Source organism: Pelophylax lessonae (assembly GCF_965119305.1).
Source record: "Pelophylax lessonae genome assembly, chromosome: 9".
Lineage (NCBI taxonomy): Eukaryota > Metazoa > Chordata > Amphibia > Anura > Ranidae > Pelophylax > Pelophylax lessonae.
This window is the reverse complement of record NC_138776.1, coordinates 55,949,999-55,975,506: the sequence shown is the minus strand read 5'-3', so window position 1 is coordinate 55,975,506 and position 25,508 is coordinate 55,949,999. Positions and strand designations below refer to the sequence as shown.

At 45.4% G+C, this 25,508-nt stretch overlaps 1 protein-coding gene across 1 annotated transcript in view; it reads right to left on the bottom strand.

The window, feature by feature from the left end:
• LOC309564211 (pancreatic triacylglycerol lipase-like) overlaps positions 1-25,508 on the bottom strand; it is a gene marked incomplete at its 3' end in the record, with an annotated part of 122,050 nt that overhangs the window by 70,879 nt on the left and 25,663 nt on the right. Inside the window, exons 8-9 of the mRNA XM_082268838.1 lie at positions 24,473-24,591; positions 18,160-18,266 (exon numbers count right to left, since the gene is read on the bottom strand). Of these exons, the coding sequence (XP_082124964.1) occupies positions 18,160-18,266; positions 24,473-24,591 (226 nt within the window). The remainder of the gene's footprint in view (positions 1-18,159; positions 18,267-24,472; positions 24,592-25,508) is intronic.

Below are 25,508 nucleotides of genomic sequence, written 5' to 3'. Positions count from 1 at the left end.
CTGACCATCTCCTGTATCATGTCTGCAGTCTCTGACCATCTCCTGTATCATGTCCTCAGTCTCTGACCATCTCTTGTATCATGTCCTCAGTCTCTGACCATCTCTTGTATCATATCCTCAGTCTCTGATCATCTCTTGTATCATGTCCTCAGTCTCTGACCATCTCTTGCATCATGTCCTCAGTCTCTGACCATCTCTTGTGTCATGTCCGCAGTCTCAGATCATCTCTTGTTTCATGTCCGCAGTCTCTGACCATCTCTTGTATCACGTCTGCAGTCTCTGACCATCTCTTGTATCACGTCTGCAGTGTCTGACCATCTACTGTATCATGTCTGCAGTCTCTGACCATCTCTTGTATCATGTCCTCAGTCTCTGACTATTCTCTTGTATCATGTCTGTAGTCTCTGACCATCTCCTGTATCATGTCCACAGTCTCTGACCATCTCTTGTATCATGTCCTCAGTCTCTGACCATCTATTGTATCATGTCCTCAGTCTCTGACCATCTCTTGTATCATGCCCCCAGTCTCTGACCATCTCTTGTATCATGTCCTCAGTCTCTGACCATCTCCTGTATCATGTCAGTAGTCTCTGACCATCTCCTGTATTATGTCTGCAGTCTCTGACCATCTCTTGTATCACATCCATAGTCTCTGACCATCTATTGTATTATGTTCTCAGTCTCTGATCGTCTATTGTATTAGTTCTGCAGTCTCTGACCATCTCTTGTATCATGTCCTCAGTCTCTGACCATCTCTTGTATTAGGTCCGTAGTCTCTAACCATCTCTTGTATCATGTCTGCAGTCTCTGACTATCTCGTTTACCATGTCCGCAATCTCTGACTATCTCCTTTAGCATGTCTCCAATCTCTTACTCAAACTTAAACACATTGCTAATAATATTAGCTATCTGTTTATGCCAAAGGTAGGGTAGGACTGTGCAGGGGAGGCAGAGAGTGCAAAAGGGGGAACTGTGATTAGAGAGATGGGGGGGGGGCAGACTGCAAGGGACACTGTGATGGGGGGGCTGTGAAATGTGTGCACTGAATATTCTTGAAAACATTACAAATTTTTGTGGGTGTTTTTACATTTTAAAGTTGGGGGGGGGGGGGGGTACCGTATATAGAATCTGCCCCGGGTGCCAAATGCTCTAGGTACTCCACTGGGCAGGGAAGAGGTTAATACCAGGGGCGAGCAAAGGGTTAAGTGTGCTCCTAGGGGATGCTTTTTAACTGTATGGGGGTTGTACTCACTGGATGAACACAGAGATCTGTTTTCCTAAATAGGAGGAACACAGGATCCCTGTGCTAATTTCTGACAGAACAGTGGTCTGCCATTTACATCGGCAAACCGCTGTTCTATCTCCACAGGGAGCGAGCGCGGGTGGCCAGCGGACATCACGTTTGCCAGACCCGCTGATTGAGTCCCCCTCTGGCCATGTCTGGGCCCTTCAGCAGCGCACACGTGCCCCCTTTCTCTGTTACAAAAAGCTATGTACAGGTGCGTATTTTGCGTAATAGGGCCTACCTGCCGCAGTAAAACTACCACGGCTGGTCAGCAAGTGGTTAAATAATTCATTCAATTTGTATAAAATCAGGCAGGCACCTCCACCACATAGTTCATACCTCCCAACTTTCTGAGATGTGAACATATTACCAAAAGTATGTAGGCATAGGACATGTCCCCTGCCACACACCCCTTAAAGGAGAATTGTACAAAAAATGATTGGTTAAACCCACATTACTATTCTTTTATTTTGGCTTTTGGAATTTACATATGCAGCCATTTAGAAATTGGATGTAAGGTTTAGCTCTGTAAAACACTTTTTAAAAGATAAATAGTGCATTATATACAATTATTTAGATCAGACCATAATGAGGGACAAATGAGGAAGAAGGAGGAACAGAGGGACTTTATTCCGAATATGGGACAGTCCCTCGAAATCACGGATGGTTGGGAGCTATGACATAGTTGATGGTAGATCCAAAGGAGATTGCGGTGCAGCGGTCTCCAAACTTTCTAAAAAAAAGGGCCAGTTTACTGTCCTTCAGATTTTAGAGAGGGCCGGACTGTGGTCAGTGAGTTTAGAAAACTGGCATAAGTATGAGCAAACAATGCCCAATCACGGATGTCATTGGGAGAAATAGTGCCCCATGGGTAGTGTCAGTGGGAGAAATAGAGCACCATTATTCATGTCATTGGAAAGAATAGTGACCTATTGTTGGAGTCATTGGGAGGAATAGTGCCCCATTATTGGTGTCATTGGGAAGAATAGTGCGCCATCATTGGTGTCATTGGGAGGAATTGTGGCCCATCATTGGTGTCATTATAAGGAATTGTGCCCCATCGTTGGTGTCTTTAGGAGTAATAGTGTCAGATCATTGGTGTCATTTGCAGAGATGTATAGTAACGAAGTAGAACTACTTAAGTACTGTACTTAAGTACCGAAATGCGGTATCTGTACTTTCCTAGAGTAGAATTTTTTTCTCCTACTTCTACTTTTACTTCACTACATTTTTTTGATGATTTCGATACTTCTACTCAAGTATTTTTTTTTTGTGCTGCATAGTTACTCGTTACTTTTAAAAAAATGACCACTGCCAGAACAGTAGATGGCAGGTTGCATAAAGCTCAAAAAAATGTGTATAATGTCATTTGTAAATCAGCGCATACAAAAATAAAGGCTGTGTATAATAAAATCTGCTATACCAAATCTTTCCAATAAAAAGAAAATATGAAACAAACAAATAAATGGTGCTACAGCACTTAAAGTGCATCAAGAAACTACTAACAAACACAGGTTAATCATTTGAATAAATCATTTGAAATAATAAAAACAATATGATGTTCATACTTTTGACTTCTTTCTTTAATAACTACATAACACAGTACTTCTACTTCTACTTTCAGTACTTGAGTAGAATTTTTTTTTCAAAACTACTGGTACTTTTTACTTTTAGTACTTAAGTAGCAAATTTTTTGAAAAAACTACTTGCAATACTTAAGTAAAAAAAATGTTGAATACTTTAGTACTTCTACTTAAGTAACTTTTTCTGCGAGCACTTCCACTTCTACTCAAGTAATTTTTTGATCTAGCACTTGTACTTTTACTCAAGTAGAAATTTCGAGTACTTTATACAAGTCTGGTCATTTGGAGGAATAGTGCCCCATCATTGGTGTTAGTGGAAGGAATTGTGCCCCGTTGTTGGTGTCAGTAGGAGAACTTGTGCCACATTGTTGGTGTCTGTGGGAGGAATAGTGGCCCATTATTGGTGTCATTGGGAGGAATAGGGCCCCATTGTTTGTGTCATTGGGAGAAATTGTGCCCCATTATTGGTGTCATTGGTTGTAATAGTGCCCCATCGTTGGTGTCATTTGGAGGAATAGTGCCCTATCATTGGTGTTAGTGGAAGGAATTGTGCCCCGTTGTTGGTGTCAGTAGGAGGAATAGGGCCCCATCATTGATATCAGTGGGAGGAATAGTGCCCCATCATTAATGTCAGTGGGAGAAATTGTGCCCCATCGCTGGTGTTAGTGGATGAAATGGTGCCCCATTGTTGGTGTCATTGGGAACATTGTGCCCTTTTGTAGGGTCAATGAGAGGAATTATGCCCCATCGTTGGTGTCAGTGGATGAAATAGTGCCGCAAGGGCTGGAAAAAAAAAAGCAAAGGTCAGCACCCAGCCCCTGGGCCGCAGTTTGGAGACCTCTGGTATAGTGTTTGTTAGGGATGGGCTTGATGTTTGAGTTAAATGTAAGTTCTACTTTAACATTGGGTGTTTGCATGTTTGCCAAACACATGAACACCCGGGGGGCTCAGGGGCAAGTTCGCCCGCTGATGAGCACCCCATAATGCACTGCATTAAGTGCTTGTGATTGGCCAAAGCATGCACCTGACCTGTATACTTTGGCCAATCACAGCACAATGTCCTGTTAGAGCCATGATTAACCAAAGGCAGGGTGTCTTTAGCCAATCATGCCTCAGGAGCTAAGTACACGCCCCACACTATATAAGGCTGCTGCATACATGGCAGCCATGTATAGTGTGTGACAATAGAGATTAGAGAGGTAGTTAGTGGATAATGAGTTCAGTCAGTTTAGTGCAGTCAGTGTAATGTACAGGCATACCCCACTTTTATAATGTACAGATTTAATTTAGTCCTGGGTCCCCTCTCGGTCCTCCCCAAGGTTTGTGTCCCTGTCACTTATAGTTCATGAGCAGTGCCATGCCAAGCAGACCAAGATTTCCCATAGACGCCAATGTTTAAGACAGGGAGCAGTGCTTTGCCAAGATGACCAATATTTCCCATAGATGCCAAGGAGCACTGAAAGCTGAAAATTGGTCTGAGCAGGAAGGGGGTGAAAGTGCACTGTATTTAAGTGGTTAAGGGAAACCCTATGACAGAACTAAAAAAATGGGGAGGGTGCTTTGGGGTGCCCCATGTTGATGGGGACAAGGGCCTCTTCCTGACAACCATGAGTAGTGGTTGGGGGGTCTGCGGTCTGCAGGTGGGGGACTTATCGGAATCTGGACTTGTCAAAATCTGTCTTTTGTGTTTATTTTTTTTGTACACTTTTTTGGTGAATGGGTAGGGGTACAATGTACCCGATATACCCGATACCCATTCACATGGGGGGCGGGATGTGGGGGCCCCCTTGTTAAAAGGGGCTATCAGATTGCAATAAGCCCCTCACCCGTAAAAAGGGGCTTTTGGATTGTTAAAAATCCAAAACAATTTTAGAGGCTTGGGAGAATCAGAATAGTTAGTATAGACCGATCCAATCATATAAGAAAATATGGGTTATTTGTGAATAGGGTTGAGCGGACACCTAGATGTCCGTGTTCGACGGGTTCGGCCGAACTTTAAAAAAAAGTCCGGATCCGTGTCCCGGACTTTTACCGAACTTTTCCCGGACACCGAACCCCATTAAAGTCAATGGGGACCCGAACTTTAAGGCACTAAAATGGCTCTAAAACACCAAAGGAAAGGGCTAGAGTGCTGCAAATGGCAGCAAAACGTAATTAAGAGCATGGCAAGTGCTCTGCAAACAAATGTGGATAGGGAAATAACTTAAAACAACAAAAAAAACCAGAAAAATAAAACAATGTTCTTCTTCATCTCTGAAGGACGAGGCCCATATGGAGTAGGAGGGAGGTTGAGGTGGTGGTGGATGTGGCGGTGACATAGGCGTGCGCACAGGGTGTGCCGGGTGTGCCTGGGCACACCCTAATCACCTAGGTCACATAGCATTGCCAGTGAGGAGATGGTAAAGATCTCCCTCGGACCTGCTCTGCTCTATTTCTCTTTGCCAGCAGGGAGAGTAATGTATCGGGGCCATGTACCTGTAGGCAAACACATGCATGTGTATTTCAACTTTGGGGTGCACACCTTAATGCAATAGGCTGCGAACACATATGGGCGGTGGAGGTGGAAGCGGCGGTGGAGGAGGACCAGGGCCGGATTAAGAGCATCATACATACTGCTCCACCATGTTGGTAAAATGCTGCCTCCTGCTAAGACGTTCCATCTGAGCTGCTGGTGCTGCTGTTTGTTGTGGCTTGCTGACAAAGCTTTTCCACATTTCGGCCATGCTAACCCTGCCTTCTGAGGTGCTGGCGGTGCCCTGGTTGCGTTGGCGACCTCCTCCTCCTCCTCCTCTTCCTCTGCCTTGTGCTTCCACTGCGGCCCCGCTGTCAGATGGGAATGCCAGCAGCATGGCGTCTACCAGCGTGCGCTTGTACTCACGCATCTTGCGATCGCGCTCCAGTGAGTGAATTAAGGACGGTACGTTGTCCTTGTAACGGGGATCCAGCAGCGTGGCCACCCAGTAATCAGCACAAGTTAGAATGTGGGCAACTCGGCGGTCATTGTGGAGACACTGCAGCATGTAATCGCTCATGTGTGCCAGGCTGCCCAGAGGCAACGAAAGGCTGTCCTCTGTGGGAGGTGTATCGTCCGTGTCCTCTGTATCCCCCCAGCCACGCACCAGTGATGGCCATGAGCTGGCCTGGGTGCCACCCTGCTGTGAACATGGTTCCATCTCCTCCTCCAGCTCCTCCTCATCCTCCAGAACTGTGCCCCTGCTGGACAATTGTGTCCCTGGCGTTTGTGTGTGCAGGAGCCCACCCTCGGAGCCCCTTGCGAATGACTGCCCTGAAAGCCTTGGAAATGTTACCTCTTCATCCTCCTCCTCCTCCTCATCCTGTGCCACATCCTCTTCCATCATCGCCTGAATTGTTTTTTCAAGGAGGCATAGAAGTGGGATAGTTAAGCTGAGAACGGCGTCATTGCCACTGGCCATGTTGGTGGAGTACTCAAAACAGCGCAACAAGGCACACAGGTCTTGCATGGAGGCCCAGTTATTGGTGGTGAAGTGGTGCTGTTCCGCAGAGCGACTCACGCGTGCGTGCTGCAGCTGAAACTCCACTATGGCCTGCTGCTGCTCGCACAGTCTTTCCAGCATGTGCAAGGTGGAGTTCCACCTTGTGGGCACGTCACATATGAGGCGGTGAGCGGGAAGGCCGAAGTTACGCTGCAGCGCTGCCAGGCGAGCAGCAGCAGGGTGAGAACGCCGAAAGTGCGCACAAACGGCCCGCACTTTCTGCAGCAGCTCTGACATATCGGGGTAGTTTTTAAGGAACCTCTGCACCACCAAATTCAGCACATGCGCCAGGCAAGGGATGTGCGTCAAACCGGCTAGGCCCAGAGCTGCTATGAGATTTCGCCCGTTATCGCACACCACCAGGCCGGGCTTGAGGCTCGCTGGCAGCAACCACTCATTTGTCTGCTGTTCCATGCTCCTCCACAACTCCTGCACGGTGTGTGGTTTGTCCCCCAAACAGGCAAGTTGTAAAACTGCCTGCTGTCGTTTACCCCTGGCCGTGCTGAAGTTGGTGGTGAAGGTGTTACGCTGTCCGGATGAGGAGGCGGTAGAGGATGAGGAAGCGGAGTAGGAGGAGTTAGGAACAGGAGGCAAACTGAAGCGCCCTGCAATCCTCGGTGGTGGAAGGACATGCGCCAAATTGCTATCCGCCTCAGGCCCATCCGCCACTGCATTTACCCAGTGTGCTTGGTTGTGCAGGGAAGGGATGGCTTGCCTGGAAAAGTAGTGGCGGCTGGGCACGACGTACTGTGGGACAGCCACCGACATAAGGTTTTTAAAACTGTGCGTCTCCACCAGACGGAATGACAGCATTTCAAAGGCCAATAATTTTGAAATGCTGGCATTCAGGGCCAGGGATCGCGGGTGGGTAGGGGGGTACTTCCTCTTCCTCTCAAGTGTTTGGGAGATGGAAAGCTGAACGCTTCCACGGGACATTGTGGAGATGGTTGTTGGGGACCCAGGTGGTGGTGTTGCTGACAGATCGTCTGTTTGCGGGGTGGCAGGTGCCGGTATCACTACAGATGTGGCTGGAGCGGCCGAGACTGCAGCAGAAGAGGAAGCAGGATGAGCCAGAGACGTTTCATTGTTTTGAAGGTGTGTACTCCACTGCAGCTCGTGCTTTGCACTTAGATGCCTGATCATGCAGGTTGTGCTCAGGTTGAGAAGGTTTATGCCTCGCTTCAAGCTCTGATTGCACAGGGTGCAAACCACTCGTGTCCTGTCATCAGCACATTTTCTAAAGAACTTCCACGCTAGAGAACTCCTTTGAGCTGACTTTGGTGCGCTCGTTCCCTTGCTGCGTTGGGCAGTAGCAGGCGTAGTGTCTAGGGCACGGCCGCTCCGCTTCTGCACCCTGCTCCCTCTTCTGCTGTGCTGGTGGCTCTGTGCGACCACCGCCTCTTCCTCCAAACTACTCAGGTCACCTGCATGACTTTCATTCCATGTGGGGTCGAGGACCTCATCGTCCTCCACATCATCTTCCACCCAGTCTTCACCCCTGCCCTCCTTGTCGGTCTCCACAATGCTGAACGCCGCAGCAGTTGGCACCTGCGTTTCGTCATCATCGGAGACGTGCTGCGATGGTCCTTGCATGTACTCATCTTGAGAAATAAGTGGTTGGGCATCGCTGCACTCAATGTCTTCCACTTCTGGGGCAGGGCTAGGTGGATGGCCCTGGGAAACCCTGCTGACAGAGTCATCATAAAGAAGAAGAGACTGCTGTATGGCTTGGGGCTCAGACTGCTTGCCTGATTTGCAAGGGGGTGAGGTGAAAGATGGTTGGACATCGGCTGCAGGTGCCAACTGTGACCTTTCTGCAGTAGACTGGGTGGGAGACAATGTGAAGGAACTGGTGGCACTGTCAGCAGCAAACCAATCTACTATCGCCTCCACTTGTTCTGGCCTCATCACTTCTAGAGGCGTATGATGCCCTACCAAATACTGATGCAGGTTCTGTCGCCTACTCACACTTGAGGAAGGTGTTTCACTTGTGCGTGTAGCTGGCACAGATCGACCACGTCCTCTCCTTGCAACAGGAGCTCTACCAGCAGCACCACGACCCAGGCCACGGCCCTTATTTGACGGTCTCCTCATATTTCTGTAATTTAAGATCTTGCCCTAGAAAGGTTTTTATCGAATTGCGGAATAGGAAATATGATCCAAAAAAGTGTATGTATCTCACACGTACACAACCACACTAGGCCCCAATTACTATTGTTTCTACCCCTAAAAGGATGGATGAGGAGTAGGAGGAGTATGGAACAGACAGCACCCTCAAATCTTCAGAAGTATGAGATGAACCTCGAAAACTTGGAAAGGTGGATCTCACACGTACCGACACAGACTATCACGCAATTTAATTGATCCCCAAAGGTTTTAATTGAATAGCGGAATAGAAAATATGATCAAAAAGAAAGTGTATATATCTCACACGTACACCACCACACTAGGCCCCAATTACTATTGTTTGTACCCCTAAAAGGATGGTTGAGCAGTAGGAGGAGGAGTATGGAACAGGCAGCACCCTCAAATCTTCAGAAGTATGAGATGAACCCCAAAAACTTGGAAAGGTGGATCTCACACGTACCGACACAGACTATCACGCAATTTAATTGATCCCCAAAGGTTTTAATTGAATAGCGGAATAGAAAATATGATCAAAAAGAAAGTGTATGTATCTCACACGTACACCACCACACTAGGCCCCAATTACTATTGTTTGTACCCCTAAAAGGATGGTTGAGGAGTAGGAGGAGGAGTATGGAACAGGCAGCACCCTCAAATCTTCAGAAGTATGAGATGAACCCCAAAAACTTGGAAAGGTGAATCTCACACGTACCGACACAGACTATCACGCAATTTAATTGTTCCCCGAAAGGTTTTTATTGAATAGCGGAATAGGAAATATGATCAAAAAAAGTGTATGTATCTCGCACGTACACCACCACACTAGGCCCCAATTACTATTGTTTGTACCCCTAAAAGGATGGATGAGGAGTAGGAGGAGTAGGAGGAGTATGGAACAGGCAGCACCCTCAAATCTTCAGAAGTATGAGATGAACCTCAAAAACTTGGAAAGGTGGATCTCACACGTACCGACACAGACTATCACGCAATTTAATTGTTTATACCCAAAGGTTTTAATTAAATAGCGGAATAGAAAATATGATCAAAAAAAAAGTGTATGTATCTCACACGTACACCACCACACTAGGCCCCAATTACTATTGTTTGTACCCCTAAAAGGATGGATGAGGAGTAGGAGGAGGAGTATGGAACAGGCAGCACCCTCAAATCTTCAGAAGTATGAGATTGTGTTCACTGTACCCCACAAAGATTGTGTTCACTGCACCCCACAAAGATTGTGTTCACTGTACCCCACAAAGATTGTGTTCACTGCACCCTAAAAGGATTTTGTTCACTGCACCCCAAAAAGGATTTTGTTCACTGCACCCCAAAAAGGATGTTGTTCACTGCACCCCAAAAAGGATTTTGTTCACTGCACCCCAAAAAGATTGTGTTCACTGCACCCCACAAAGATTGTGTTCACTGCACCCCACAAAGGATTTTGTTCACTGCACCCCAAAAAGATTGTGTTCACTGCACCCCAAAAAGGATTTTGTTCACTGCACCCCACAAAGATTGTGTTCACTGCACCCTAAAAGGATTTTGTTCACTGCACCCCAAAAAGATTGTGTTCACTGTACCCCCCAAAGATTGTGTTCACTGCACCCCACAAAGATTCTGTTCACTGTACCCCACAAAGATTGTGTTCACTGCACCCTAAAAGGATGTTGTTCACTGCACTCCACAAAGATTGTGTTCACTGCACCCTAAAAGGATTTTGTACACTGCACCCCAAAAAGATTGTGTTCACTGCACCCTAAAAGATTGTGTTCACTGCAGCTCACACACAGAAAAATGGATGTGGATCACTGACACCTGCCTATCTCCTATCCCACACCACACAGCAATATCGATTGTAGTTTGTAGAACACAGTTTCCCTAAAATTCAGCAGCAGCCTCTCCCTAACAGGATTGAGAAGAGATCGTAGATCGGGACTAAGTGCAGACACCACACAGCAATATCGATTGTAGTTTGTAGAACACTCTGACCCTAAAATTCAGCAGCAGCCTCTCCCTAATAGGATTGAGAAGAGATCGTAGATCAGGATTGAGTGCAGACCCCACCCCCCACACAGCAATATCGATTGTAGTTTGTAGAAGACACTGACCCTATAATTCAGCAGACTCTATCCCTAAAATGCCTACAACTCGCCCTGCCTAAACACTCCGACCTGTCCCTCAATTCTATCCGGACACCAATTCGTTTTCCCTGCCTGTCTTTCCCTAATCAGCAGCCAGCACGTATGTGTGCTCTGTCCCTGATCTAAGCAGCAGAATGAAGCAGCTGCGGCTGCCTGGAACTTATAAAGACTTGGTCACATGCTTCAGACGGCCAATCACAGCTACTGAGACATTTGCAGGCATGGCTGGGATGGCTTAAGGCACACCAGTTAAACGATTGTTGATTGGCTGTTGAAAGCCCGCCATGAAAAGAGCGCCAAAGCATGCAAAACCCGGAAATAAAACGACCGAACACGGATTTTTACCCGAACATACAGTAAAGTGTCCGTGTCCGTGTTCGGGTAACAAAAATCCAATTATTCGGTACGAACACGAATAATACAGTCCGTGTTCGCTCAACACTATTTGTGAATGTTAATAAAATATAAATAATTATGGATGTAATGGTATATGTTGGCATAATGATTACAATGGATCAGACTTTGTAAATGATGTTCAGGAAAACCTCCTTTGTTTCTTTGTTATAAATAAATAAAATTAAAAAAAAAAAAGATTATAAGCTCTAACGTGCAGGGCCCTCTGATTCTTTTTGTTCCAAATTGTAGTGTAACTGTAATGTCTGCCTTCATTTTGTTAAGCGCTGCGCAAACTGCTGGCACTATATAAATCCTGTATAATAATAATAATAAACTCCCAGAATCCCTTGCGGCATAATCTGCCTTCTGGGGTAGTTACAAGCCCGAATGTGTCCCCTGATTGGGTTTCCTCCACTGCCCTATGAGAAGCCTCTCACAGGGGCCAGTGGGGAGACTCCCCCTTCAGCAGTCACATCTGGAAGCCCTGACACCCTAGCAAAAACCAAATCATGGCCCTGCTGTTAGGCAGTCAAGGCCCACTATACATTTGCCTAGCACCTACCTGTAGGGGGCTACATTCTAATTCAGGGATTCTCATAGATCCACCTCCATCCAACCCAAACAGAGTGCATAAGTAATCTCCTGTAATAACAAATTAAAGCAGAGTACCACCCAAGAGTAGAACTTCCGCTTTAAATACTGCTAACCGCCTGGCATGTTAATTTTTTTTTTTTGGGGGGGGGGGGGCAGGTACCTAGATTTGACAGGTACCCGCTCCCACTTCCGCTCAGGCCGCGGCCGACCTCCTGTGTTCACAATGCAGCATGGCAGCCTCTCGGCACAGGACCTGGAAGCTAGCAGCAATCAATGCAGCAGGGATCATCTTTTCTAGTATGTTTTCCTTTACAAATAGTAGTTTTTTTTATGTATTGATCATTTTTTATGTTGTTTCTTATGTATATATTGATTGTTATGTTACGTAAGTTGAATGAAAAACACACACATTTTATTGATTTAAATATTCCTTTATTATGTGTTCTTAGTTCTGATGGATCCCCAAATGCATTGGATCTTCATTTAATCTTCTTACTTTGCATGGAATAAGATTCTATCAGGACTGGTACTTCCATCTCAGATCCATGTCACACTCCGGGGGTTGTCGGCTCCTTGACAAGTAGCACTACTTGAATAAAGTCCTTGGATGACGTGTGGCTAGACCTCAAGTTGTTCAATAAATGTATTTATTTATTTATTTATTTAGATTTGTTAGTTGGCTTTAGAGTCAGTTTATTTGATATATATACCGTGCATTTTTTACTAGTGCGGTAAATACCATATAAACTGACAGCAAAATGATATTTTGAATATCATATGAGATAACTGCAAATAATGTGTCACGTGATCCAATTATCTAATGTCATATTCTTTAGTGAACTGAGCCCAGTGTGAGACTTTTACTTTAATAGAGACCGGCCACTGCTGCTCTCTCTCCTTGAGCAGAGTGACTGGTCTTGTCTCCGCCCCCTCCCGTAGTCTTCTACAGGCAGCCTTTAGTGGGTGGGGCCTGCCTGGCTCCTCCCACAGCTCTGCTCTCTGCACAGTAATTATATCACTTCTGCATTTACAAGGTAATATCTGGGTCTACAAAGGCATTTGGTTCACACAAAAAGGATTTATATCCTTTGTGGCTATTGAAGAATATCTTATATGAAAGTTTGTGTACTCAGAGTTCAGCTTTGAAGCACTTGTAGACCCTAAGGCAGGGGTGTCAAACTCAAGTTCATTGTGGGCCGAATCAGCCTTATGGTTGCCCTCAAAGGGCCGGTTGTATCTGTAAGACTAGATGTCCACATTACCCCACCCCCTTTCATCCATTGTCAAGTACACACACCCCCCCCCCACCATCAGAAGTCAAGAGTCCCTCACCCTCCCTTACATCACAGAGCTCCCTCTTACCTTGTGCTGCTGCCGGGAAGAAGCTGGGAAGCAGAAAGTGCAGAGTCTGGAGGAGGACCAGAGGAGGGCTGAAGTCTACTGAAGGTTAAGACCAGGGGAAGTGGAAAGGAGGGGGTACTGCAGCTGCACAGAGAGGTGCAGGATCTGAATGATGAGTTCTCTCTCTTTCTCTTTTGCGGACTGCTGAGACGGGGAAAGGGGGGGGGGGTAGATAGGAGCCTTTTTTGTGGCTTCAGGGAGAAGTGCAGGATCTGGTGGAGAAGTTCTGTCCTCCGCTATGCTGCTGAATGCTGGGACAAAGTGGTGGCAACAATGAAGGGGTTGCTGCAGCTGCAGGAGAGGTGCAAGGGCCACATGAAATGGCCTGGAGGGCCATATTTGGCCCCCAGGCCTTGTGTTTGACATTTGTGCCCTAAGGAATGGCATTATTATTATTTATTTTATTTTTTTGTAACATCTCAGTGCTGCTGATCTTCCACAGCCCTTTTTTAGTCACTTCCTGTCTACATGCACTCCAGCAATGACTGCATGGCATTTCTTAGGGGGGCTTCCTGATGGTGACAAGTAGTAGCATTCCACAGCTTAACTAGTCTTATGTCGTGAGAACACAATAGCACAGCAGGAGGGATTCCCCCATCCAACTCGAGTGTGTGGATGGGGGAATCGGATCAGGTTTGAGAGGAGTACAGTGGCAGGGTGCTGTCATGTGTTGAGTAAGCTATATACAACACCCTGCCGGCCCCTCCCACCAGCCCTGATCTGCCTGCATTGCATAGAGAAGCACAGAGACTCAGGGGTGATGTCATTAGATCTAAAAATAAGGTATGTAATTAAAAAAAAAAAAAGGAAAGATTTTATGTAATATTTTCATTAGCATAAATGGTGATGTGAGTCTCGCGCTGTCTAGAGGATTCCTTATATACGTGACACCCCTTAAAGCTGCGGCTGCGTATACCAGTTCTGTGAACCAGACAGTGTATAAACAAGTATTTGGGGGGGGAGGGGGGGAGGTATCGCGCTTCAGGGAAAATTGTGTAAATCTAACTAAATAGTGAATAAATAGTGTAATATTAAAATTGTATAAATCTATAAAACTTCTCTGTGGTGATATTCAAATCATAAAATTCCTAAAAATCCATTCATATATGTGACATATATGAATGGATTTTTAGGAATTTTATGATTTGAATATCACCACAGAGAAGTTTTATAGATTTATACAATTTTAATATTACACTATTTATTCACTATTTAGTTAGATTTACACAATTTTCCCTGAAGCGCGATACCCCCCCCCCCCCAAATATTTATTTTCATTAGCATGTTGATGGGGTGGGGGGAGGCTACCAATGGAGGCAAGATATAAGCAGGTTACATTTATTTTTTTTAACACAGATCAGGAGACACTGATTTCACACAATAAGATTTATTTCTCAGTAAAACGCAGGTGCAATCGGTGAAAACGGTTCCCAGTTCCTGGTTGTAGGTGTTTTTATCTGAAAATAAATAAATGCAAATATTATAGGGAACTTTTAGCAGTTAATCAGCCCAGATAAATAATGGCAAAACGAGAAAATAACAATAGTAGTAGTATAGCAATAGAACACCGATTTCTGAGAGGAACACCAGAAAAATCTCAGGCTTCATGTACACGGGACGTTTGGAAACCTCTCCTGAACGCTGGAACTTGACAACTAGTAACCGACGGTTAAAAACGTCCAATTTGCCGCGTTTATGCGCGTTTAGCGGCGTTTGCGTTTAGAAGCGTTTTTACATTGAGGTCAGGAATGTATTTCCATTGATAACAACTATAAACAAGAAAAAATTGTTTTTTTATATATATTTATATTATAAATTATTTATACATTTATTGAAGCAAAAAAAATTATTAAAAACCAGACACTGAAGTACAACATATCAATGGTGTATCCACATGGCATAGCACATTCTTCTGTATGATGGATCGACGTGTTTCGCCCACGCCGTGAGCTTCCTCAGGATCCAGATGTGTTGTGGAATTTTCAAATCATACACCACAAATAAAATCAAATAAACCTCAGACCGATGCAAAAAGGTCTTCGATCATTGGCAGTTGGGCCTGGGCAGAAAAAGTGGGTATGGAAAACCCCTAAAGACAGTCTTTACTCATGGGAAGGAAAAAAAGAAAAAATTTTCTTCAAACACTAAGCAACAGTAACCCCTCAAGCCACAACCATATGTTGTAAAAAATCACATGGACCCAAGAACTGTATCCAATATGAGAAGATCCCGTATCGAAATTTAGTCAATCCTACAACTACCCACGCTAACAGGGAACCGGCCCTCTCTATAAACAAAACGTTTAAAAATGCAAGTTACGGCGTTTAGAAGCGTTTGCACGCTGTTACAAGCATTTGGCGTTTCAAATGCCAATAAACCTCCGTCTGAACGCATTTTTTTCTTTAAAAAAATGCCACCAAACTCAACTGCCTCTAAACGACTATAAAGGCCCAGTGTACATGGACAGATAAGATAACACAGAGAAGAGTTCAGGGGCTGCTGAAAAAAATGCCCAACTTCTCCTAAACGTCCTTTTATCAGCAGTAGTGTACATGAGGCCTTAAAGCGGAGTTTCACCCAAATGTGGAACTTCCGCTCATTTACTTCCTCCCCCCCCCTCCGTTGCCACATTTGGCCCCTTTCAGGGGGGAGGGGGGAACGGGTACCTGTTATTGACAGGTACCCTTCCCCACTTCCGGGAAACGGCGCAGCAGCGAAGTTAGATCCCCTCCTCCTACCCCCCGCCGCCGAGCCAATCCGAATGCGCAGCGCGCTTTGTGCATGCGCAGTAGGGACCTGCCCGTGAAGCCGCAAGGCTTCACTAACGGGTTCCCTTACCAGGAATGGCTGTGGCAGCACCCGACAGCCAATAGAATAATCGGCTGGGGAGCCGACATCGCTGGACTCCAGGACAGGTAAGTGTCCTAATATTAAAAGTCAGCAGCTACAGTATGTGTAGCTGATGACTTTTAATTTTTGGAGGGGGGGGGGCTGAACTCCGCTTTAACCTTCAGTTTAAATCTGTTAAAGTGACACCAAAGTCTTGTTTTTTTGGTTTAAAAATAACAAACATGTTATACTTACCTCCTCTGTGCAGTTGGTTTTGCACAGAGAAGCCCGGATCCTCCTCTTCCCGGCTCCTGGCCCCTCCCTCCTGTTAAGTGCCGCCACATCAAGCAGCTTGCTATGGGGGCATCCGAGCTGAACCACCGCTCTGCGTGTCCATTCAGACACAGAGCCTGTGGCTCGGCCCTGCCCCCTCTCTCTCTTCATTGGCTCACTGACTTTGATTAATAGCACTAGGAGCCAATCAGGAGGGAGAGTCCAGGACAGCATAGTCTCTCGTGCAATATTGCTGGATTGAGATAGGGTTCAGGTTAGTATTAGGGGGTACTGGGGAGGCTGCTGCACACAGAAGGTGTTTTTTGTCTAATGCGTAGAATGCAATAAGATAAAAAAAAAAACCTTCTGCCTTTAGAACCACTTTAAATATACATTTAGGCCCCTTTCACATTCGTGCAACTTGTCCTGCGACTTGAGACTGCAAAGTCGCATGACAAGTCGCACTCCATTATTTCCAATGAGTACCATTCATATCTATGCGACTTCAAGCAGCAACGACTTCAAAATAGTCCCTGCACTGCTTTGGGCCGATTTTAAGGCGTTTTGAGGTCCATAGACATAGGCATCATCGCTTCAATACTAGTCAAACTCACGGCCAAAAAATTGCAGTAAAATCGCGCAACTTTTAGGTCGCACAAGTGTAAAAGGGGCCTTACAGATGTAGCAAAAAGAAAAACAAAATAAATTTTTCAATGTCTTTTTTTAAAAATCCCATCCATGCTTTTTTCAGCCATTGCCTTTTTGGAAAGGGTCAGGGACTTTTTTAAATGCAAAACTGAGCTTTTTTGCTTCAATAGACTTCAATGGAGAAGCTGCAGGAAAGCATTTAGTGCTTTTTTTGCAATGTTTTCAACCACGATTTTGCCACGATTTGCTTTTTTTAATCTGCTCAACAACAAATTAGCCATAAAAAAAAAAAAGGCAAAAGCATCTAAAAAAAGCAAAATGCATTATAAAAGCACATAAAACAAGTAAAAAATGTGTGCGCAAAAAAGACCTGCAGAAACGGATCAAAAGCAAACTGCATAGGTGTGAACCAGGAGGGTCCTTTGTTGCAACATGCTGGCAGGGGATAGGCTTTACTACGCAGGCTGTGGCTGCTTTCTAAGAAAATGTCTGTAGTCGATCCAAAGTAGAAGGCAATACAATAACCCACCCATTAAATATTGTCACTTTGCAGCTAGATTGTTTTTTTTTTTTTTTTTTTTTTCAACTACACGTGAGTGGTTTATTTGCTTTTTATTATTAAATTGATTGTACATACTGCACTTAGAAGCGTCCTCATGTGTATTTTTTTCAGCATCGTTGCCATCCCATCAGAAAGCTGCATTAGGTGGACATGGTGGCAGGATCTGCAGGTATTTGTGGGACTTTGCAGGGGGACTATGGAAATACTGTAAGTACAGATTGACTCATAATTAAAGTGGTTGTAAAGTCTTAAGGTTTTTCTGAACTAAGGTGAAAAAAAAAACTGTACTGCAGCTCCCCCCCCCCCCCACACACCCTCTCCTTTTTTCTTACCTGAGCCCAATCCGATACAGCGATGTGCATGAGCTCAGCGGCTCCAGCCGCTGTCTCTCTCCTAATCAGACAGATTGATAGCAGCAGGAGCCATTGGCTCCCGCTGCTGTCAATCAAAAGCTGTGACACTGGAGCGGGGGGGGGGAGTCCCGCTATCTGTGTCAATGGACGCAGCAGCAGGACTAAGGAGCAGGGCTGCACGGGTGCCCCCATGGAAAGCAGCTTTCCGTGGAGGCACCCGATGAAGAGCAGGGGCTTGGAGCGCTGGCGCGGGACCCCAGAAGAAGAAAATCAGAGCTGCTCTGTGCAAAAGCATTACACAGAGCAAGTAAGTATAGACATATTTGCTATGTTTAGTATAAAAAAATCAAGGGTTTACAAACCCTTTAATTTCTGTAGAACATATCTTTTTTTTTTTATGGGAGCCCATAGTTCTTAAATAGTAATTTAATCACTTACCAGTCTATCATTACACTGTGCTGAGATAAAAGACTTGGCTGGAATTGGTGACACCTCCATAGGTATTGGCGTAGTGACCCATCTTGGGACAGCCGGAACTGGGGCACGACCTGCAGCTGCCCTGTAATACCACAAAGCAAATTCATAAATTGAGTTATCTCTAACCTACAAAAGTGTGTTTAGTCATACATACTTCACTAAAATCCCAGCAGAGTGACTAGGAGTGGAAGGCATTTACCTAAGAGGAGTATGTTGGGGGAGAGGAGGAGGATGGAAAAGACAGCAGCGTCTGGTGTAAGTAGGTCTGCTGGGAGCAGAAGTGCCACGGATGGGAAATGATTGTGAATGATGAAGCTGCTTGTAATGCTGGAAAGTGGTTGGATGGATGGAGTGACACCTGCTGCTACCTAAGGTGGTGATTTGCTGAGTGGGGGTTCTGAGGCTCCTGCAACCAATGGTGCAGCTTTGAGGTCTGGAGCTTCAAATCCTGCAAGTAAAACTTATGCTGGGGCTCTGGCTGGCATGAGGGGGTCACATCAGGCGGGCAGCTCAGGAGGGAGGTCTGCTGTGGGTCTGCCATCTGTACCCCTGTCTTTCAGATGGTGGAATGTAGTGCTGCAGGGGTGGGAGGGTGGGAGGGTGTTGGTGCCCCCCTATTAGGAGGTTGGTTGTGGACAAGAGTTTGGCGATGGGTTTCAAGGCAGATGACATCTTTGCTTTGATCAGTCCGGTTGGCTTCTATGAGTACGAACTGTCCTTTGTTTGACCCAAGTCTCTCAATGTTTTCTTGGAGAAGTATGAACATGTGTATAGGGTCTGCAAGAGTGGGAAGGACTCGTCCCAAAACTTGTCTCACGCCAACCTCGTGTGAAGAATGTCATCATCCTGGTAAGGAATAAATCAATTTCTTTTGCTGCCCTCTCTGGCTGAGGCGATTTGGGGAGCTTCTGACCCCATTGAAGATGATTGTGGATGAGAGGGGCATATGGACAGGTGGGTGGGTCGGTGCCAGATGAGGTTGCATACGTGTGTGAGAATGTGGTCCAGCATCTTCCCTCCTCAGCCTTCTTTCGGAAGAATAGGATTGTCGTATTTACCCTGGGCAGCCCAAGCACTGTAATAAGTGCAGTTCTCGGGGTCATTTCGCCTCCTCCTGTCCAGAGATGAAGCGCTCTTTGTGTCAGGACCTGGGGAATCTGGCTAAGGATTCCAATAAGATCAAATGCAATCTTTGTGATAAGTTTGGGCATGTGTACAGCCAGTACCCTGAGGCCTTACATCATCAGTTTACTTTGGTGAAAGAGTTTTTTCGCCTGGACATGGAGAAGGCAGAGTAGAGGGGGGCTGTTCCAGGGGTCCCCAATGTCTCTGTCCCTGTTGTCTCAGTGCAGTCAGTGTCTTATGATCCATCCAATGTTGTGTCATCCCCTTGTGCCGTGCCCCCTGAGTCAGTGTCAGTGGATGTTGTGTCTGATCCTCCTGTGTCAGTCTCCCAGAGGTTGTAGAGGCTGTGGAGGGAGCTGGAATGGTGTGCAACCACTCCCCGGCATCTGAGGACTGAAGGGTGCGAGGCACGGGGGATGTAGTGAATGATGGTGGGGATGCTGGGCTGAAGAGCGGGGAGACTGTTGTGGTGAGTGGAATGAGTAGGGTGGATGATGTTTTGGGTAATGGTAGAATGGAGGGGAGGGGGCTTTGCAGTCAGAATTGTCTCATGAAGATATGGTGTGGTGGAGGCAAAAAGAAAGTCTGGGAAGAGGAAGAAGAAGGATATGCCTGTACCTGAACCTGGGAGGGTAGAGGTGTCCAGTAAGTTTGAGGTGTTTTTTGAAGTGGAGGATGAGGATTCTTCGGGTGATGCGTCTGTGATGTCCATGGAAGAGCAATCACAGGGAACATTAAAGTGTGTAGGGTCTCCGAGCAGGGAGGGGGGGGGGGGGGGAAGCAGGCTAAGAAACTAGTACCTCAATCATCCTGATGGTGATTCCCACTCCTTTGAAGGTGGTGACCATGTTGCCAGCATAAAATCAGTAAGTGCTCATAACATGGCCTTAGGTTTGATGCTGATATTTTCTCTTTGCAAGAGACCCGGTTGTCTAGTTTGGCCGATATTCATCTGGCAAAGTAGTGGAGGCGCGGGCCCTTCTTCTTGTCTCTTGCGGCTGAGCCTTACACTGGAGTTGCGGTACTTTTTTCTGGCATGGTAACCTGTCGGCGGATTATTGAATTAGAAATGAGGAAATGCATGGTCTTAGATGTGTTCATGGGGGGGAGCAGGACCTGCGCCCGCTCATTATCTCCGGGCCCCAGACAAAATGGATCAGGAAATGCCTCCTTATGAAGATCAAGCCTTTTCTATTTACAGCCCAGCAAGCTGTCTTCGGTAGTGATTTTACTAGGACTAAGGACAGGAAAGGTAACGGAGCCAGGCTAGACTGTGACGGCTTTTTGTTAAACAACATAGCTAGAAGAGCAGGTCTGGTTGATGCTGCCCAGATGACAGGATTCACTTTTTCAGCAAGATAGTAGTCAAAGTTGAATAGATAATTTTTTTTTTAAAGGGGAACTCCGCCTTTTCGGTACCAGTGTGTCAGGCGGTGGAGTTTTCCGATCACTGTATTCTGTCTGTGACTCTAAATAGCCCCGATACGCCACCTGGAGGGAGGGGTACTTGGAAGCTAAATTTTGCACTCCTGGACGATCAGAAGGTGAGTCAATTCTTTGATTTTTTTCAGACACAGGTATCGATCATGATAGGAAGAGAGGCCAAAGGAAGAAATAAACAGCTTGATAAGTATATCACCTACCAGCGTCTGCGGAGGAAGCCTGATAGGCTTGCCTCAAAAAATGGAGATCCAGGGATGATCTCTGAGGTTAAACTCTTGCTCAGGGAGTGTCAATATGATGGGCATGCCTCTTTGGTTTTGGAAAGAGGTTATGGGAAATATTACTCGCTCGACCCTTACCAGAATTACAAACAAGGTAGAGCAGTTAAGTCAGTTGTAGGCCTAGTTGACAGTATGGGTTTCTTAACAAAGTCCAAGTCGGCGAACCTGGAAACTGTCGGGTCGTATTATGCTGACCTCCTGGGTAGGAGGAACCTTGATTGGGCAGGCATGTCAGGTTTGCTGGATTCTGTTCCAGGACTGGGAAATGGCAGTTCTCTCTCGAGTTTGACAGAGGATATCACTGCAGATGAGGTGGTTAAGGTTATTGATTAGCTTGCCATTAAGAAGTCACCCGGGCCAGATGGATTGACAGCCAAGTTTTTTAAGCACTTTAAAGTTACTCTGGCCCCTTATTTGGTGTAGGTTTTTAATGGCTGTCTGAGGGAGGGTTCGCTCTCTCCCTCCCGTGACAATCTGCGGTGATTCTACTGTCAAAGAGTAAAGATTCTTAAAGAATTGAGAAATGGCGGCACATTAGCCTTCTCAATGTTGATAGGAAGATACTGGCAAAAAATGTTTCTGACCTTTATAGTCTGTAGTGGGCAATCTCACCACAAGCACTGTTCGGTTCAGAGTAGAAGCACTTTTTCAGCGGTGTTAGCTGTCCGGGAGGCCCTGGAGTGGTGCAGGGCTGCAGGCTGGAGAAAGTACCTGCTGACATTGGATCAGGCAAAAGCTTTAGATCTGGTCAAGCATGAGTACCTATGACTGCTTCTTGGCAAGTATGGCCTGGAGGGGGGCTTTATCGATTGGCTAAAGACCTTGTATAGAGGGGCTGAAAGCTTCATGCTTGTGAATGTTTGGATTGAACGGCCCTTTGAGGTTGGCTTGGGTGTGTGTCAGGGGTGTCCTTTGAGTCCTCTGCCATACGCGTTCACAATCAATCCCTTCATCAGAAGGTTACAGTGCGGGCTGTTGTGCGGGGTGCCTTTGGGCATTCCTAGTGTGCCCCCTTTGAGGGTCCTGGCCTATGCTGATGACGTGTCTGTTTTCATCTCTGGGACAGAGTTGGTGGAGGAGGTGGTCTTGGTGATGGAGCAGTATGCTGAGACATCTCGCTCAAAGATCAATCAGGATAAGAGTGAGGTTTTCTGGATGGGAGAGGAAGGCAATGGCTTTGAGCTTCCCAACACCTTCCCAGAGCCCCGGCAGAAAATTAAAGTTTTAGGCATCAAATTTGGTCCCGGCAATTACGGCCTTGCAAATTGGGAAAGCAGATTATAAGATGCCGATGCCAAGGTTGCCAGCTGGAAGGAATGGAAACTTACTTAAAGGGAAAGCATTGACCTGATTAAAACATACCTTAACCCGGTATTTCTGTATGTCAGCTTTGTTTGTGTTTTGCCAGTATCTCTCTATGCGAAGATCAACATCTGTTTCTTCCATCTGTTATGGGGAAAAAAAACTGAACCTCATTAGGAGGTCTGCAACCTACCTTCCCAGGTGGATGGGTGGCCTAGGTATGGTCAACCCATTTGGTATTTTTTTCTCGGATGTTTTTGAAACATAATTTTGGTAACATGCTGGCAGAGGAACCGCCTGGGTAGGTTGGTATTTTTCAGTCCTGGTTTAGGCCTTTTCTGATAAGCTGAGAGAATGGTGGGCCAGTAAAAAGCCTGAGGATCCTACATGGTAAAACCCTTACATTGCTCCATGATTGAAAATGCTTCGGCAGTGGCGAGTGAAGACAGAGAAAATTAGGTCTCTTCCTTGGAAGGCTCTGGAGTAGAGGGTTGTTGAATCTGCCTTTAGCGAACCACTGAGGGATTGCCCAGGCCCTGTTATGAGGGAGGGTTTGCGTCTGAATAATCTGGAAAGAATCCCTTTAAAGTTTTAGGATTTGGTCTGGCTCTCGTTCCATGGCAGACTCTATGTGAAAGGCAACTTGAAGCATCGCTCTTCGGAGAACCGTGTTTGTCCAAGAGTAGAGTGTGTCGGTGTGGAGGAGATGATGGACCATTTTTTGCTGCAGTCCACCTTCAATATAGAAGTCTATAAGTGGGTTGGGCTCTCAGTATCCCTTTCCTTTCCCGCTTGAGTTATGCGGAGTGGTCGTACGGGTCTTTCGAGACACATCAGGATTCTGATTTTGAGGGACTTTTTTTTAGTTAGCTTAGTAGTCTGCTACTTAACGTGGAATGCACAGTGTCAGGTTTCCACTCTGAAAAAAGTCCTTCCTGTCGAGGTGGTGGGGCACAACATTCTGGGTAAGTTTGGGAAGATTCAGGGTCTTGAGAAGGGCAGGTGGCGGCCGGGGGCCTGGACAAAGGCGTGGAGGAATGTCAGGTCCCCATAGCTGCTGTCTGTCAGTCTCTGGGTGTGCGGCTTTTCTTTCTGTCCTTTCATGCCCCCTTGATTTTTTTTATAAGATTGGATTTCTAAAAAAAGGCTGCATGCATGGGATAAATGTGTAATCGTTTCTTAGCCTGAGTGTGTGGTTAGGTGGAGGTTAGGGCTTTGTTGAGTTGAATCATGATAATAATAATATAAAAATGTGTCTTGATTGGTATATTTAGTTTTCTTTGTTTTGTTTTTTTTTTTCAGGCAAAAAAAACAATTTTCTGTTTCTATGCTGATGTAAGCTATTTTTGTTAAAATATATTTTTATTTATTTTGTATATATGTAAATATGTTTTTGTTATGTTTGTAAGATTTTTAATAAACACAAATTTACACTCTATTGTCCCCACCCCAGTCACACGCTAATAAATCTTACATTTATATAGCTCTGACATATGCCATTGTGCTGCACAGAGATACTGAGCCAGTCACATTAGTCTCTGTATCAGAGAAGTTTACACTTTAAAGTTCCCACCACAGTCACCACAGTCACACACTATAATTATACATTTATATAGCTCTGACATATACTGCAGTGTTGTTCAAAGAACACAGAGACAGTCACATCAGTCTCTCTACCAGAAGAGCTTACACTCTAATGTCCCACCACAGTCACATACTAATTTTATTATTATTGTTATTGTTATACATTTATATAGCTCGGACATGTGCCATAGTGCTGTACAGAGAACACTGAGCCAGTCACATCAGTCTCTGTAGCAGAGAAGCTTACACTCTCACGTCCCCACCACAGTCCCACACTATTATTATTAATACACTGTACATTTTTATAGCTCTGACATACACTGAAGTGTTGTACGGAGAACACCAAGACAGTCCCACAATAGGAGCACTCAGGACCTTGCTGTATGTATGGTGAGCTGTCGGTATGATGTAGTGCAGAGGTTAGAGAATATGTTGGGTACTTTGAGATAAAGACAGTCAAAATGCATTTATTGAATTGATTTTGTTATTTTGGGAGTTTACAGGTTTAACACAACAACCCAATTCTCCCCTTAGACTAGGAACGGGCACTCACCGCCAAATAATTGTTCCAGCTGTTACAGGGAAAGCTGACGAAGGCGCTTGGATTGGTGATACTCTGGAGGTAATATACTTTGGCAGCATCGTGGTTGCACAGGAGGGAGGCAAATGTTGCTGGAAAAAGTTCAGACAGGAATAGGTTATCTATTAATACTCATTACATATTTTTCTGTTTTGGAATAGAGTAAGGAAGGGTTAGACCCTCTGTCCGTTTTACTGCTGTCTGAGTCCCCATTGGGGAAATGTATCCTCTCTATTTGTACTGGTGACCATTGTCACAAGTAGTGAAAGTGAGGGGAGATCCAATATATATATATATATATATATATATATATATAATTTTATTTTTTTAAACTTTATAAAATAGACCAGAAATATCAAATACAGTGACAAAATATAATGACATACAACAATCAAAAGAGAGTGAGGAAGCATAAGTACCAAGAAAGTAATACAAAGTGGATAGCAATGTCCAAGGAAATTTCCAAAAAGGAAATGCTAGACAGGCTAAATATACATTACATACACAATATTACCAAAAGTATTGAGATGCTTGCCTTCTCACGCACATGAACTTTAATGGCATCCCAGTCTTAGTCTGTTGGGTTCAATATTGAGTTGGCCCACTTTTTGCAGCTATAACAGCTTCAACTCTTCTGGGAAGGCTGTCCACAAGGTTTAAGAGTGTGTCTATGGGAATGTTTGACCATTCTTCCAGAAGCTCATTTGTGAGGTCAGGCTCTGATGTTGGACAAGAAGGCCTAGCTTGCATTCTCCGCTCTAATTCATCCCAAAGGTGTTCTATCGGGTTGAGGTCAGGACTCCGTGCAGGCCAGTCAAGGTTCTCCACCCCAAATTTGCTCATCTATGTCTTTATGGACCTTGCTTTGTGCACTGGTCCAAATCATTTGGTGGAGGGGGGATTATGTTGTGGGGTTGTTTTTCAGACATTGGGCTTGGCCCCTTGGTTCCAGTGAAGGGAACAATTACAAGCAGGAAAATTTAATAAAAATTGCACTTCCAATACATGA